Source organism: Oenanthe melanoleuca, chromosome 9, assembly GCF_029582105.1.
Source record: "Oenanthe melanoleuca isolate GR-GAL-2019-014 chromosome 9, OMel1.0, whole genome shotgun sequence".
NCBI classification, from domain to species: Eukaryota; Metazoa; Chordata; class Aves; order Passeriformes; family Muscicapidae; genus Oenanthe; species Oenanthe melanoleuca.
In genome coordinates, this window is record NC_079343.1 from 6,351,085 (window position 1) to 6,368,286 (window position 17,202).

The 17,202-nt window shown below is 41.6% G+C and overlaps 1 protein-coding gene across 5 annotated transcripts in view; it reads left to right on the forward strand.

Annotated features, from left to right (window-relative positions):
* Nucleotides 1–17,202, forward strand: part of DGKD (diacylglycerol kinase delta) — a 58,433-nt gene that overhangs the window by 3,326 nt on the left and 37,905 nt on the right. For 3 of the 5 annotated variants that reach the window (XM_056499287.1, XM_056499288.1, XM_056499292.1), the window contains exons 2-3: nt 12,174–12,284; nt 12,953–13,033. In XM_056499287.1, coding sequence (XP_056355262.1) covers nt 12,174–12,284; nt 12,953–13,033 — 192 coding nt within the window. Of the gene's footprint in view, nt 1–8,986; nt 9,245–9,873; nt 9,973–12,173; nt 12,285–12,952; nt 13,034–17,202 lie in introns of those variants that run through there. The other 2 variants (XM_056499291.1, XM_056499290.1) reach the window with 2 other exon arrangements.

Sequence of the window (17,202 nt, forward strand, 5' to 3'; positions counted from 1 at the left end):
TCAGAATTTACTTGTCACAATTGCAAGCACTTTGAAGGTATGTTTTCCTTCCTTTGCTCCTGCCATCTGTTTTCCTAAGAAGCTCTAAAGTAAAGTTGCTTGCTTGCAAGACCATAAAACTTGAGTGAATTTGTCTCAAGGCCCAGAGGTTGTCCAGCTGTGTTTGACTGAAGTATTTTGGTGTAGTAGTGGAGCAAGTGGAATAATTTGGATGTTTAAGGACTGAGGTGTTGATGTGCAGGGTATAAAGGCAAATCAGGTAACATCTTTTCAGCTAAGAAACCTGTCACTTGTGAGGCAGAGAGCAGGGGAAGGAGAATTGGATGGCTCAGTTTTTAGAAAGTGCAGTACTGTGTTGTAATGTACTTACTTGCTTTTAGCTAGAAAGAATTTTTGAGGCAGAGAAGAAAGTATAAGGGAAGCATGTTTAGCAGTCTTTTAATAATTATTATTATGGGGAAAGAATAAAGCCTCACGTGGTCAGGTATAGCAGGTAATGTGAGTGCTCTTGTCTCAGCTGGCTTGGAAGCAGAGGCTGATTTTGTATGCTTGATCAGCCATTTTGAGACCTGACAGACTTGTACCAGCATAAGGCTTCAAAGTGCACTGCTTTTGGTTCCTCTCTGGTCTCAGGCTGGTGTTGATGCAGCTACAGAAACTGTTGGTCAGCTGAGGTATTTTTGAATGGATAGGAATTAGGAAAGAGATTAAATTAACTGAGAGAAAGAAGATGTGTGTGAGGAGAGGCAACAGCTCCTTAGCAGTGCTGAGACCTCAGCTGAACCAGCTGAAGTGTCAATGACATCTCGTCACTCAGCATGGACCGAGGCACAGGAATATCCAAAGCAGTTCTGGGAGCTGAGGCTGTGAAACCAAGGAGCACAGCACCTTTTATAAGCTCTGACAGTGAAGTGTGCTTCTTCCTTTGAACTTGACCTTTCATTTCCAGCATCACATTACAACCCTCAGAAAGCTGAAGGGTGGATGAACAGGCCATCTTCCCATTTCATTCATCAGTTCTATGGGATTTTCAGTCTGCCAGCTTTGGTATGTTGAACTCTCAGTTTGTTTACCAGACAGGATTTCAGCACCGTCCTTGGGTGGCATCAGGAGAACTTCTTGTTTAGACTAGTTTCAGTCTGAGTTCTGTTTACTTTCACAAGCAATTTCTCTGTAGTATTTTAATTTTTGTAAGCATTTATCATTGCCTTGAACTTCTTAAGACAAGTTTGCAGTGTATATTTCACCGAAGTGGCAAACAGAGCGAGCAGCTCTCCAAACTTTCTGGGAAGCTGTCTAGCTCTGGTAGCAAAGATATGTCAAATTAATTTATATTCTGAAAAGCAGTACAGATGAACTAGTGTTGAGCTTTAAGCTGCAATGAGCAGCAGTTCAGTATCTGAACTAGCACATTTCCCTTCTCTGTGCTGTGTACCAGATATAGGTGATGCCTTTTGTGCTGTGGGAAGTTGTGATTCTCTTTCTGACTTCTCTTTCTAGCCTTGAGACCTTGTAGCTACCTTGCAGCATAAAGGCAGAAAAACAGGGGGAGGCAAAATGTTTCTCCTGGTTTTTGTTCAAGTTTCCAGAGAGTACTATGCTGATCCCTCAGACACATGGTGGGCAGCATGGGCAACTGAAGAAAGCTCATTTTGTTGTTTCTTCTATTGCCTGTTAGATTAAATGCCCATTTTATAGGTAAAGAAGGGTCATTTTTATTTCTGGAGGGCAAGTGTTTTAAGATTTCCTGAGATTAGAGTGAAGAAAATGAGAAGTTTATAAGTTTGAAATACAAGTATTGAAAGAAGTATTATGATAAGAAGCAAAGCATTTCAGTAAAGCAACAGTGTAAAAGAAATAAGGAAAAAATGAGGAAAGAATTTTCAGGAATTCATCACTTAATTCATGTTCTGTCTGTGGCGTCTTCCACTAAAACATATTAAAATGTCTGTCTGGTTTTGTTTTGCTGCCTTCTGACAGGCTGTCTGAAAGAGGACATTTTAGGATCTTCATGCCCCATGAATTGCAGTGGCTTATGCTTTAATTCAGGTAGAAACTGGGAACTCTTCACCTAAAAAGAGCGAGAACTGTTGAAAAAGGGAAGTTTTTTGTGTTTGAACTGAAATTGAACATACTGAGTGCAGGTTTAAGGGCATGAATTTTCTCGGATTAACAGCATGAATATACTAGTTTCTTCTCTGAGTACCAAGACACAGGTAGGACTTTAGGCTGTATGAATGTTTCTGTCCCTTAATCTACATTCTGTTTCGTGTGCACTTCAGACTCACCTATTCTGACACAATGTGGGAAGCCTCCCAGCACTGTTTCCACCGGTGTACTCTAAGTTTGCCTTGCTGCTGGAGAGTTTTGGATGCTGTATGAAAGCAACAGCTGTTACTTCCTTCTTAAAAAAAAAAACAAAACCTAACAAACCAAAAAACCCCACCACACAACAAAACAAAGCACAAAACCACACACACTTGAAGCGTTTCTCATTCCTTCTAACTATAGATCAGGTTCCAAGAACTAAAGAGCTAACATTAAACTTCTGCATGTTTTGAGACCATGGATTTACTTAAACCACATCACTAAAAGGTTTCCAGGCTACTAATTAATTAAATTGGAGACAAAAAAAAAAAAAACATAGGTATTGAATGTTCTGGTTTGATTGCTTGATTTTTAAAAATAAACTTAAGTAAAATATTTAGAGTACTTACCCCTATCCAAAACCTCTCATTACAGAAAAATTACCGAGTTTTTACTTTGTAGGAATACAGGATTATAAATGAAAACTATGAAATTTCTATCTCGAGATTACCTGATTAGGAAATCCATGTGAGACATTGTATAACTTTACCTTCTTTAATTACAAATCCAGTCTGATTCTTTCTGAAATAGCAGCTATATCTGCATATGTAAGAGAAAGCACAAATGAGATAGAGAGTTTTTCCCTATTCCTGGAAAGCTTAAGGTTTACCCTAGATATTGGCTCAGCATCACTGGAAATTTCTCAGCACACTAGTGTCCCATGCAAACACATGTTTCTCTTGAAACACGTTTTTTCAAGATCTCAAATGCACCAACCATTATTTAAAGGATGTTTTATTAACTCTCCACTGAAACTGTTTGTTCCCAGCTTTTTCTCCACTAAGTAGTTGTTGCTTCTTGTTTCACTAAGAATTTATGTGTCTCTTAAAGAAAGAAAATGCTTCGGTTTGGTACTGCAGCCCTGTAGGATAGTCATCCGGGGTAGTTGAGCTTCAGGCAGAATAGCTGAGGCAGCAGCACTGTTCCACAGCAGCTGCCATGGTTTGTGGTCCCTCCTCACACATTTTGTATAGAACAGTTCAGAAAGTAGTGGGCTTATTGCCTATGCCTTGTTGATTAGTGCTGCACCTGTACAGCAGCAGTGCAGTGCTTCCACAGGGTATGGAACTTGCAGTCTGCAAGCCCTGGACCACACCTGGACATGAGAGCACTTAGAGGAGGAGGAGATCTAAAGCTGGCTGCCCTCCTCTCATCCAGAGAGGAAAAAGTTGGCTTCATGGTTACAACATTACCACTTCAATTAGGCAATTGATTAGTACAGGATTGCTTCATCTGGTTTTAGAGGAGAACATTTTGTTTCCTCACCGCCTCATTGCTAAGTTGCAAAGTTTTACATCTGATCACTGTTCTGATGTGGTTTGCCTTTTTTGAGAAAGGAAATGCCCTCTTGATCACATAATGTTTGTATCAAGCACATTGCACTTGAGACTTTCAAGCTTTAGTAAGTTTATCCATGTAATTTTCTAGCGAGGAGAGCTGATACCTCCAGTTTCCTATAGGGAAAATGTAGATACATACTTCTTGTATCAAGTGCAAGAAATCACCCGGGGCATCCCCAGATCTGTGAACTGAGGTGGGTGGTGCAAGCTCCAGGTAATCTCTTACCCTGTGGGACAGTCACCTTCAGTGGTGCTTGAATGACAGAAATGTGTCGATAAAACAGGGAGGGCGAGCTGCCTGCACTTGGAACTGCTCTCAGCTGAGGCAGGGCAGAGCACTCTCAAGAATGTATAAATCTATCATTGAGATTATATTAAAAATCAGTATTCTGGGAACTTGTGCCAGCCCCTTCTGTTCTGTTCAGCTGAAAGTTAACAAAACGGTGTTCCCAGGGCTGTGCTCATCTTTTTTGTTGTTGCTGGTGCTGATCAAGAAGTCTTGGCATGGTCAAAGGTATTTGCAGGACATTAAAACAGGGAAAGTGGAAAAACAAATTAAAACTTTGCAGTATCCTTTAAAAACTATGTTAAATAGATGAGGAAAAAAAAACTTAAAAGCATAGGTTGTTTAATACATAAATATGGAAAATCTGATTCCAGCAATTGTTACAGATGAGATAAAAATAAATTCTAAGATACCTAACTATTAATTAAATGGCTGAAGGCCAAAAGCCGCTTTCTGCTCTCAACCTATTTGAAAACCAGTTGGAGTAGAAGGATGAGGGTTTGGCTCTGCATCTACCAGTCCCTACCAAACAAGGCTCCTTGCAGAATTCAGTAGCAGAGGTGATGGGAATCCAGACACAGTGGGAGGAAAGTGTCTTTCTTTCAGCCTCCTCAACACAAGGGCAGAGGATTCCATTTTCTTCCTCAAGGTATAACTTTCACTTTCCCATATCCTGAAGTTCTCTTGCTGGTACTTGTTGCTGACTTTTCCTTCCTATTTGGCCAAGGTCGCCATGACGTTCAGCGGTGTGGGAAGGTTGGGGTGGTTATGAGTGTGAGGATGAGATCCACAGCTGTGTTCTGCATGTGCTTTCCCATACATTCACTGTTCTGTGCTCGCACTGGTCGCACTCCCCTGTCTGGTACTTGCGTGTCAAATGGCCCTGGCAGCCCACTATGGTGAGTGCCTGGCTCCTTCTGCTGCTGGTGAAGTGGATATGGGGGGGGAGTGGGGGGGCGGCTTAGACATGTGTTTTTTTGGTAGCAACTTGTCTCTCTGAATGAATTAGTGTGACTTAAGCTGTGGGGGTACAGGCTGCAGCATTAGAGGGTGCTCTGTACAAACTATGATTCCAAATGAGGTTCTGTTACTGTGCCACAGCACAGCTATGTGCTTCCGAGTTCAAATGGGATTCTGTGGTGCTGGTGCATAGCTTGTGACAAGCATATCTCAGAAGGTTTTACCGTAGGTAGCATTTTGATGTATTTTGGTTATGGGGAAAATGCCCAAGGAGGGGATGTAGTCATGTATATATAATTTTAGATAGTAGAAAAAATAAGTCAAACTTTTCATGTTTGTCCTTAAATATATGAAGTTCACATTTAATTAGTACCCTTTAAAAATTTCTTCCATTCCAGAACTTTCAGGTAGCTATTAAACTGTTGCCTTTTTGGCTTTAGTTATCTCTGTGGGTGGGTTTGAGCCCTTATCTTCCAGCTTTGCTATAGCTTGACTGGCATTTTGTGCTCAGTTTCCCTCTTGTGATAAATGTGTTTGGGAAGGATGCTGGTAGCCTGTGGAAAGCATCCTGAGGCTTAAGCGGTTTTTGTGCTAGGAGTTGTCCAGCTCCTAACTCATCCTGAATCAGTGTACTGGTGTGTTTTTCATTCTCCTTCTAAGTAGCTGACCAGAATATTCATCTGTTTTAGTACTTTTCTTGGCGCTCTCTGACAAAGCTCATTTTACCGAGGAGCTGCGCATTGATACGCTGTATGTTGTATTTCCTTCCCCATATACATATTTACATGCTCTCAAATTGTTTTTCATTTGATAATTTGCTCTTTTTAGGTCTGTTACTGTGCATCCCTTTTATGAGAGCTTTTCATAATAGTAGCAGCTGAACCTAGTATTGAAAGAAGCTGGTTCAAAGACCTGTTCTTTGTTTATTGGCTGCAGCATTAACTAACGAAGAATGAAGTGTTTGACCATTTATTTGTGCCAAGGCAAATTAAAGCCTTTTCAGTATTTATTTGATACCAGCTCCTGTTTTTGACTGCAGATCGGGATAATGAGCTCGCATTACCTGTTTCAGTGACATCTCAGCTCCTCCATGGATAGGTTGCTGTCCTCTGCTCTGGATTATGATGTCTGGGGAGCTGCAGGAAGGCTGTAGGAGAGTTGTCAGCTGTACTTGCCTCAGTCTCTCACTGGGTGTGCTGAGTTCAGCTCATTCAGCAGGGCTGGAGGTTACAACAGAGGAGAATTGAGAGGATGATTATTAGGAGAGTTTTCTCAGGCTTTCCAATGTGATTGTATAAAGGTCTGTACTGTAACCCCCTCCATCTATGTAATGCTCAGCTTCTGTTAGATGGTCCCTGACTCACTGCCCCAGCTTCTATTTTGACATGTGATTCCAGCTCTGATTTTCTTTTCTTTTTATCCTCTTCTGGAGTCCTTTTCTTGCTGTGAGTTCTCATAATGTCTTGCTCTTTTGATACCAGTGAGAGAAGTGTTAATGCAATTTTCACTTTTTCAAGAGCAAAGTGTATTTAATGTAGAATTCCCAAGCAGGACTATGTAACCTGTAATTACCTTGTGCTCCCTTATAGATCTGTATAGCTCTCTGTGTGTCCCATCATTAGAATTGCTTTACTGATCCAGATTTCCCCTCTCCAAGCTTCCTGGAGTTCATTTCCAGGGTGTGACCACTGTCTGGTGGAAGGATGTTGCTCTCAGATTAGCTTGTTAACCCCTACCCTTTTGACATTTCATGTCTTATTCTGTGGACTTGGTTAGATTTATTCCTTTAGTTTTTTTTTGCTGGATTTACTGTGTTGTATTTGATTTCTAAATATTAATTAGTTTCATGTTTATGACCATGGAGAGTTTTTATGACACCAGTTACTAAAACTGTTTTACCCACAAGGTACAACACTCGGATTTGTACCTGCCCTAGCATGGCAAGACTGTCTGGCCATGTTTAAGTGTCTGCAAACCTACTCCTGTCCTTTTTGCCACGGCTTAAAATCAGTGACTAGATGAGATTGTTTGGTCCACGAAGTTTAGCTACCTGTAAAATTCCTTAGTAAGCATCTATAAAGATAGCCCAGTTCTGCATATACTTTTGCCTTTTCTTTTTTCCTGTCTGCATTTGGTGCTTTGTTTAGTCAATTAATTGTTGTTTGGCATCAGTGTTTTGTGGTGCATACAAACAAAAACTGTGTGTGTCCTGAATTTTTTACGTTCTGAAGACACATGATAAACAGAGAAATCCGCATGCTGGGGACTTCGGGTTTGGGATTCTTTAGTTGCTATTTAGATAGCTTTGTATCGTTTTGCTGTTACCTTGTACATAGTCCTTTCTCTGCATTGGAAACATACGTCAATGAAGCATAATTCTTGTTTTAGATATGCTGCACTGAGTAATTGCCCCTAAGAATATGTTATGATCTCAGCAGTGAAATAAGTTTCATTGTTCTTTCTCTGTCTCTATCAAACATGGTTTGGAGCCTCCCTGTGCTGAGGGACACTTGCCAGCCTGACAGCTGGACACGCTTCATAGTCATCCTCAGTCTGGCTAATAGGGCTTATTTTCCAGATTAGGAAATCAGTTTTATCAAGAGCCCTACTTCCAAATGGGGTAATAGGTTTAAGCTTCAGGAAAGGATTGTCCGCTCCTGTTTCACTTGGTGAGCAGTACTATGTGCAGGAGAACAAGGGTTATAATCTGATTGTAGCTGAAATCTGATATGGTCCTTCCTTACTTCTAGTAGAATCATTCATGTTATCAGTGTAGAAAGCATTTACCTGTGTAAGCTGTCTCTGACCTCCTGACGTAGGTTACTGGGTGCAGAGACACCTCAGATGAGCAGTGCTGCCAAAAACACAGCTGTGTCTTGCTGGTTTTCTGAACAGCTCCTGTTAATCTTTTTGGCTAGTCATTCTTAAAATGCCGGAAGGGGAAACAGTGAAGCACGAGGCTCTCTTTTAAGTTCTTTTTTAAGTCCTCTGAGTTGTTTGAAACCATTTCTGTTGAGGTGAGTGGCAAAACTTTTCTTTTGTCAGTTCAGGATTAGGCCAGAACCCTTCACCCATTTTGACAGGAGAAATCTGAGAGCATATTATTGCTCTTCCTAAATGTCAAGTTTTGAAAGGGGATGAGCTGGGAGGAGAGTTGTGTATTGCTTGCCATAAACTTTTTTTTTTTTTCTGCAGGAAGTTGCTGTTCTTCAAGGCCAAAGATAAATACTGAAATGTTAGAAATTTCCTAGGCCTTGCCTTTCAGTTATCTAATCTTGTTCTTTTCAGACTTCTTAAGACACTGCTATATGTAGTGTTATTTTACATTGTCAGTTTGTTCAGTAACCTTTTTTACACTGACTTGCAGTATGATAAAAGTGGTCAGTGTTGAAACCAGTAGCACATCATTTTACACTTGATCCAAGAGGATAATTAATTTTTTTGTAGTGCTATCTGCCCAAGGAATGCCATGCCGCAGGACTCCACACTGGAAAGGGGCTCAGCTGGATAGAAAACAGTCTGCATAGTTCTATTGCAAACAATTTTAGTATTTATTCTGGATAGGATGTGCATAATTAAACCTCATAATGTTTCAGGGCAGTAGCTTTTCCCGTAGGATCCAATATATGATGCTAAAAATAGATTTAACACTTTCTTTTTGTTACGGGAGAAGCAGTTTCACTTTTATCTTAATGAATTATATGCCCAGTAATCTGATCAGAGTAGATGTTCAATTAGAAATCTGCAGAGAGACTGGGGAGCAGAAATAACTGTTCATCTCCCACCTTTTGTTTCATTTGTGTCACTTTCCAGTAAGGTCCCTTCCCCAGTTCATTTTCTGCAGCTGCATTCCTCTGCAAGTAATAAGTCCTTTGGCTGTAAAATCAACATTGAGGAGGAGAAAGGCAGCGATGTCTACATCATTTTATAAAGTCATCTTGATCTTATCTCTGGCCCTTTCCGCCCAAACCCACCAAACTGTGCTGAGCCGAGTGCCTATAAATAGCCCGGCTGCTCTTGTGCAGAGATGGGCAGCACTGAACCAGAGGCGTGTTTGCTGTGAGCAGAACAAGTGCTCCTGCTCTGGCCTTTCATGTCTGAGCTGGGTAGCTGTGAGGTTTTCTATAGATAGAGCCTGGCAATGACAGAAATTGCTGCTTAGAGCAGGGCAAGGTGACCTCTACAAGTGTTGCCTTTTGGTTAAAAAAAAAAAAAAAAAGAAAATTAAAAACAAAAAAAGGGGGTTTAAAAGAGGAATGGAGAAATGGAAGAATGCATGTCTTGTGCAGAGGTGAGTGAGCCCAACTGAGCTGAGAGAGCAAGCGGGAGCGGTGGGAGCTGAGGGAAAGCAGAGGCATTGTTTTGCTAAGAGTTACTGTGCTGGTGGACTGGGCAAGAGTTTGGCTGAAGTGATGCTGCCTTAGCCTGGCATGTATAAAGACTCTGGCTGACCCCAGTTTAACTATAGCTCTAAATAAGCATAGTAACAGAACTCTGAAATCTCCTCCTGCAAGTTGCTGTTTTTTGATCAGCCTCCTGGCTCTCTTTGGACATTTCATCCCAGGAGTCTTCCCCAGGATTTTTAGTTCCTCTCTGATTTTGGTTTGGGGCTTTGCAGAGTTCAGTAGCTGCTTTCTCTGTCTCATTATTTATTTATATGTGTTTTTTCCCAGAGAATGTAAAAATCACTTCATGTTTCTGTCTTAAGCTGGAAAATCTTCTGCCACTTTCCCATTTTCTTCTCTGTAAAAAAACCAAGCTGCAGAAATATATGATTTCTTTAGTGTCATAATTTGAATGCTGATACTTTACATTTCTCCTTGATGCTCGGGTGCCAGATGTTAAAATAACTTGTGAGAGAAATGTATGTTTTAGTGAGTTTCCACAGAGTTGGCAAGTGCTGTTTGTTCCACTTGACAGATGAGGGATGGAGACACACAGAGTGAAAATTGCTTTATTGGGAACTCATAAAAAGTCCATGGCAGAATGCATGAATGAATGCATCTTTCCTGGTTCCAGGTGAGTGCCTTCAGCTCTGGCCTTGCCTGCAGGGTTATTTCAGCGAGGGATGCTTTTTGGTCAGTCTTTGCACTCCATTTTCTCTTATGCTGAAGCTTCAGCTAAGATAATGTCTGAGTTTTGGATTATTCAAGTAACACCAGCTCTGAGGTGGTTTAACATTTTGTTTCTGGGTATTGCTATAGTGTGTTTAACTTCTGGACCCTAAAGCCACTCCCAGATGCTTTATGGTTTCTTAGAGTATATTCCTACTCCTGTGTCCTGTGAAAACAAGTGCCAGGATGCCTTTTAGTGGCTGCTTCAGAGCTGTGGGGAGCTGGTGTGGCAAACAGCCATTTTTTTTATAGGAGCTTAATCCTCAATTGTGCTTTTTCGTTTCCTCTTTTCCTTCTGCTGGAAGTTCTGTGGAGTTTGGCAATTCCCAGTTGAAGCAGGCACACTAAGTTGGTGTTTGGCTGAGCACTAGCAGGTATTTCTTCCAGCGTGCAGGTGGCTTTGTGAAACAGACCACTGGGAAGTGTTGAGGCTTGGAGTTTGCTAACCTTGGAGCTGGCCAGGGCCCAGCGTCCAAGGCAGATGATGTTCTTCCAGGAGACAGGGGAGCTCCCCCTGTTCTGTTTCCCAACACAGTGGAGGAAGATTGTAGTGGCTTCTATATCCAACAGCTCTCTTTAGAATCTGGTGAAATGCAGAGCCTGCTCTTTCCCAGCTGATTTGTGAGTAGAGGCTTCACCGTGGTGGTCCAGACCTTGTGATCTCTCAGGTCAGTTTGAGGATAGCTCAGTCTAGCAAAAGAGAAGCATATATTGTCAGACGGATGTTTCTCCTTATAGTCAGCATTTTTTTCAAAGTGGTTTTTGAGGAAGCTTTGAGCTTGGCAAGGGCCAGTGTATGTGGAACGTATCACAATCCGCAGCTGTTCCAAAAATTAAAGACACACATTAGAAGTATATATAGCATTTTAAAAGCAAGTTTACTGCCCTGGAAAGGAGTTCTAAAATGAACTAAACCCTGTGGATCAGTAAGAGTATTTTTTTTTCTGTGCTGTAGTAGCCTGGCAGTGTCCATTTGGTGCTGTTTGTGAATTGATACTTATCAGCGATCTGGCTGTTACAAACCTGAATTCCATTGAGACCTCTGGTATCTTAAAGCTGTGTCATTTTCCTGCCATCAAAATACAGAATAACCTGTCTTACAAGATTGTCAGAGCATTTGTGTCCCGTGTTTTAACTTAGTGTTTATCATGTTGAGCTCTCAGCAAGAAGTAGGTTCCTGCAACTCTTTTGGGTAGAGAAGTGGGCTTCTTCTGGTACCAAGGCATGACATAGCACTGCTTGTAGCTCCTAGATAGTATTTACAAACAGGAATTTGGGGTTAGACATTCAGCCCTGACTTTTTTTGCCTTTTGTCTTTCTGAGCTGCAGTTTTTGAGATTATTTTCATGTAGTCGTTGGTATTCAATCCTGAATGAAGTGCATGTGGATTAAATCCATATTCCCACATATGCACAGTGTATGAACGGGCATATGATTCTGTGTATTTTGGTATGTCAGTCTAGTTATAAAGCAGTTAAAGAAAAAAAGTCAGTGTGCATAGACAGTTTTGGCACTGCAGCCCTGGGAAATGGCAGCTGGCCAGAGAGTACTGAGGCAGGGCCAAGACTATCTGAAGGATACCAAATGCTGATGTTGGATATAGCCTCTTCTTTGCTCTAGTTTCACTCTTTGCCCCCTTGCAGCTTGCCACCTCTGTGCCAGGTAGATGCTGATTCACAAGGCACAGCTGGAGGTAGAGACAGATACCCTGGGTGTGTATGTGCTGGTAATCAGATGCCAATTAAATGAAAGGTGCAATTACCTGACTGAAATCCAACCTTGGTGAGTTTAACTGTTACACTCCCTGAGTCACTGTTAGATTTGAAGTGCTCATTCAGTTTTAAGTTATTTATCTTCTTTGGTATCGTGATAGCGCTGGAGACAAGGGTTAAACCGCACCGCAGTGTGGGTTGTGTGTTCATGAGTTTTATCTTGTGAAGGCTGCTCAATTTTGCTGAATTAATCTGTGAAATGCTTCCAGCAGAGGGCACTGAGGTTATTCGTCTCCAGCTCCAGTTGTTCCGCTATGGATGTGTGCTGGGGGAGCAGAAAACATGCCTGTCGGTAAAACCTGTGCTTCACCCCTCTTCTCTGATGCTTTTATAGACTGTCATAAAAGAGGGGATGCTGATGAAACAGACCAGCTCCTTCCAGCGCTGGAAGAGACGATACTTTAAGCTGCGAGGACGAACACTCTACTATGCAAAAACTGCTAAGGTAAGGTCCTGACAGTACCTGTGAGGCCAAGGAAGGAAGTCAGTAAGAGGGGCTTTGGAGGGAGATGGGTGTGAGTGGGAAGGCAGCCCTCAGCAGAGAAAAGAGCGCTTTAGTCACTGGTCTTCAGGCTTTGTAGCTGCTAGAAGATCCCTGTGTTTTGCCTCACACTTGGAAATCTGTGGCTTTGAAGTGAGGCATCATGTGGACCCATAATACTGATTTTTTTCCACATTTTTTCTCCCTTTGGTGCATGATAGTAGGGAATGGACTCTGAATTAATAGAAATAAGAGAATATGAATGAAAAGAGAAAGTGCAGTAGACTAGAATTTATCAAATCAGAGCTGCTATGCATCTGGTTTAGAATGCTAATAGTCAACTAGATATAAAACTGTCTCTTTTCACAAGAACAAAACCTGCAGTTATTTGGTGTTCTTTTTAAATAATCCTTCAATAAAAACCAAGTCATTGTGTTCACTGTCTGGAGACAGGCCGGAGTGATCCCCAGTGTATGGAACTAGACTTTCAGGTCCTTGACGTTGTTGGTGCTGTCTTTCCTTCAAATCATAAAAGGCTGTGACATGGAGCATGCTGGGCAGACTCCTTTTGAGTCTGCTGCTTATACTTTGGATTCAAGAATTTATTGAGATTTCGAATTTTTTCTTTCCAGTCCATTATTTTTGATGAGGTGGATCTGACAGATGCCAGCGTGGCAGAATCCAGCACAAAGAATGTCAACAACAGCTTCACGGTAGGACTTTTTGCATTATTTTCTGTTCTTCTTGCATCTTTTCCCCACATCCCATCTCTTTTGCAGAGTTGAAAAACACCTGAACAATCTTCACAGCATCTTTAATGAAAAATTAAAAAAAAAATTAAACTTACTTTTCTTTACAATATGATAACTCATATTTGTGCACGTGGGAAATTCCCTCAGGGAAATACCTTAGGTTGCTATGTGTTGTGCTAAGACTTGGCATTCAGGGATTTTCTTCCCTATAAGCTAAGAGGGTTTGCTAGAACCTGTTAGTACATGGAAGAGAAAAATTTGTTCTGCTGAGGGAGTTAGAGGTGATGTTCATATTTATTCTGGAGATCTTGCTAAAGGAATTTAGTTTTTCCCATAGGCATTGAAATATGTAAACTTTTTTCTCTGACTTTGTGTGTATCTCTGTGTGTGTTTATCTATGCATGCTATATATAGTGGGAAAGCAAAAGGAGGAGCAGAAAGAAATAGCATAGAAATAACTGTGGGATTGGTTCAGGATACTCATTAGATGTGGAATGTGTGCTAAGTAGTTGCAGTCTGGAAACGTGGTGTCCTTGCTTCATTTTCTCCAGGCTCAGAAACTAGGAAGAAAATTGATTGTATTTCTAAGGTGCAGGTGTTCTGCAAGCTCCAATTTGGAGGAGCACTTGGTGTGCAGAAAAACCCCATTAACGTCAGCCCTGCAGGGTGTGTTGAGCTGGTGAACAGCAATAAACCTCAACACAGCTCCTGACGGGCTCAGAACAGCAAAGGAAGAGGGCCTGGGCAAAGGAAGTGCTGCTCTAAGGCAAGGTGAAGGGGAGAGCAATCCAGGAGGAATCCCTCCTTGTCCTGCAGGTGGTGACCAAGACTGAGCATTGTGCCTTGTGCTGCAGCAGGAGTGATCTGATGCTTTAAGCATCTGCTGAAGGGGATTTCTGTTGTGTAGCTGGAGCTTTTGCCTTTGCAGTACCTGTGTCCAGATAAAACCCCAACACCTTCCCAAAGCTTAAAACCGTTTTCTGCATCCATAGTTGGACAGGTAGGAGGCACGTCTGGGTAAGTATTGGTATCAGGTGTCAATGTAACAGGTTTGTGCAGTGAGTTGAGCAGGAGAAAGGTTTTCAAAAATGTGATGTTATTTACCTGTTAATAAAGCATTTTATCCTGGATCTTGCTTCTATATTTTCTCAAATATAAATAAGGACTGATTTTTCAAATAAGTGTACTGTTACTGTGCTGCTTACTATTGTAGTTGGGAGAGATCTAATATCCATCAGGAAGATTGTTAGGGACAGAAGGAAGTAATGTATTTGCTCTCTGAGATTTTCCCATCCGAGTCAAATGGTGAAAAGTTATTTCCAAGACTCTGGTATCAGGTTCTGCCAGTCCCTGCCTTTCCTAGCTGATAAAAGGTAAAGGCTTACCTTGAAATTCAAGCAGGTGCAGTTTGCGCTGTCTCCAGCTGAGCAGTCTATCATGGTCCTTAGGTAAATTCAAGAAAAACATTTTTTCTCTTAATTTCTGTCTTCTCTGTCGTGGCTTGTAGAGGTGCTTCACTCGTTTACCTTGAGCTCTAAAAACGGGAACCAGAAGGTGCCCTTGTCTTGCTCTGTTACATCATTACTGTCAATGCTTTTGATTCCTTGCAGTTGTGTAGTTTTCTGTTGGTTTCCTTTGAGACCACTCTGCTTCCCCTCTGTATCTTCCTTCCTAAAATTGAGAGTTCTTTGATGCATTTTTTCCCTGTTTCAAATCAGTGGGTTGTACAATTTGAGTTTTTCTCCTAAACTGAAAATATGTAGCATTTGGTGTTTTAAGCAGAGTTTTAGATATTCTGATTTTCTTTTTGGTTTTTTGTTTTCTTCAATGGAGACTGGTACTTGTGGGTTTATAAAAGAATAGTTTCTTTCTGGGAGAACTCAGCCCCTGTCCAGGCGTCTGTACTGCCTAATGTATAGATTCTGCAGGTCAGGTTGCCTGAATGACACCCCTAAATTCCTGACATAAAGACAAGCAACAAAAACATCAGATAAACCACTTGGAATAACAATGTTTATCCAAAACAAAGAGGTAATAAGGGCTGACCAGTCAGAAAAGCAGCTGTTGAAAGTACATTGAGGAGCATGGGGAGGCAGCATCATGAGAGGAGAAAACCAGAGCATAAAGCCAGCAGATTGTGCTGCATGGATAGAGGAGTAAGGTTAAAAAACAGCTGCCAGTAAAACTTTGACATAGGACATGATTGACAGGTAATTTGTTTGCTCTCAGCAGAAAGAGCAAGAAAAGTGATTTTTTTTGGGCATGGACCTCTTCCTCTAAAAAAAAAGTGGGTAATAACAAATTCCACAGTGATTTACTTGGTTGATTTTGCATATATTTCCTCAGTAAGTGTATCCTGTTAGCAGTGGGGGCAGTTTTCAGGACTGCTACGCAGAGTTAATGGATAGATGACTATAGAATGGGCTGGAAGCATGTGACATGGAGCATTTTTGAGCTTATGATGTTGTACAGCTCCGTTCCCTGATGTGTAATGAAAATATTTATGTTTAACTTTGTTCCTTTAGGTCAGGCAGTGTGGCTGCAGAGGTATTTAACAGGAAGCCTCTGGGAACAAATCTTATAGCAGCCCCATGCCAGAGCTCCCTTCTCTTGTTAAGGTTCTAGGTGTGGTATTTGCTGTTTCTGTCACATCTCTGCCATCTCTGTCCTTAGGAGTCAGCTGTCTGCAAGATAAATTCTTCTGGGATATCTGGGCTGTGACAGGTGCTTTCCATGTATGATCCCTTGGTACATGGTCCATAGATCTCTCTCCAATGCCTTTTCCTAGAGTTGCTGTCTTGCACAGGCCCTTAGAGAAGATCTGCTGTGGCACAAATGCAGTGATAAATGTGTTTTTCTGGTAGTTCAGGACCCTTCCTTTTAGCCTCGCCATTGGATGGGTGAGGTCAGAACCTGGCCCTGATTTCTGAGCAGCGCCTTCTTGACTATACCCTCAAAACCTCCTGTGATTTAAAAAAAGCAGATGATTTGGGATCACACTAGTTGCATTAGGTCTTCCCACTGAGACTTCAGCTCTTTCCATGAACAGTTTTTTCTTGGACAGTGCAGTTCTGCCATAATGTGATTTTTTTTTTTTTTTTTAAGATGCCCACATGATGAACTAGCCTGCAGTTCTTTGAGAAGCATTTAAACAAAATCTGCAATGAGGATACTTCCATACTTTAATCTGGAATAGTGATGCTGGGAAGCCTAGGTTTTACTTATCTCTGTCTCAAAATGATCTGCTTTACCTGTCATGGACCTGAGCCATCCATCATACCTGTTCTCCCCTGTGACACCTGCAGGGTCTGGGGGACACCAATCACTCTCTTGCCTGTTGCTCAGGTCAACACTTTGCCAGCACAGCTGTCCCCTCAAAAGTCTTTGAAAAGACTTTGGATTGTCTCCTTTGGCCCAGTTTGTTAATGTTTGTGTGGTGAACAAATTCCTCCTCAGACTGAAGATTGTAGATCTGCTCTTTTCTAGAAGGTCCTAACTGAGTTAAGCCTGCTGCCTTCAGTGTAGTTGGTACAGTTAAAGAAGTGATTCCTTATCAGTTCATTGACCCTCTCCTGATTTGTATAAAGATAAAGTATGTGTTCTTTAATACTAGTCAAAAATGCCTCTCATCGTCAGGGCCTGGAGAGGACATCATATCTTCCCAGGTATATATTTTGTTCCAGTATGATTATCACATGGTGGTTTGGTAAATGTTTTCCAGTTATTGCTACCAAATGGTGGTGTGGACTTTCACCCTCATTCACATAACATGAATTACAACATGAATTACATCTGATTCAGAGCTTTGAGATCACATAGGAGAAATATTCTCTGTGTGGAGAGGGAATTTCGTGTAGTTTGGTTTCTTCTTTCTGGTGCTTTGGTGAAATGAAAGCTGGTTCAGAGCACATTTTTGAGTGCCAGGAGCTATGCTAGTGACCCCTCCTCCATAGTTAAAGGCTCTTCACTGGAAGAGGTGGAGCTTGAGCTCCTGAGCTCCTGTAAACCCTTTTTTGTTGGGAAGTACCTCTCAGCTCAGCCGCAGACAGGAAACAGCATATTATTACAGTCAGCGCCTGCCTCTCCACTTCATTGCCGTCAGAAGGAAACTTATCCCAGCTCCTCCTTAA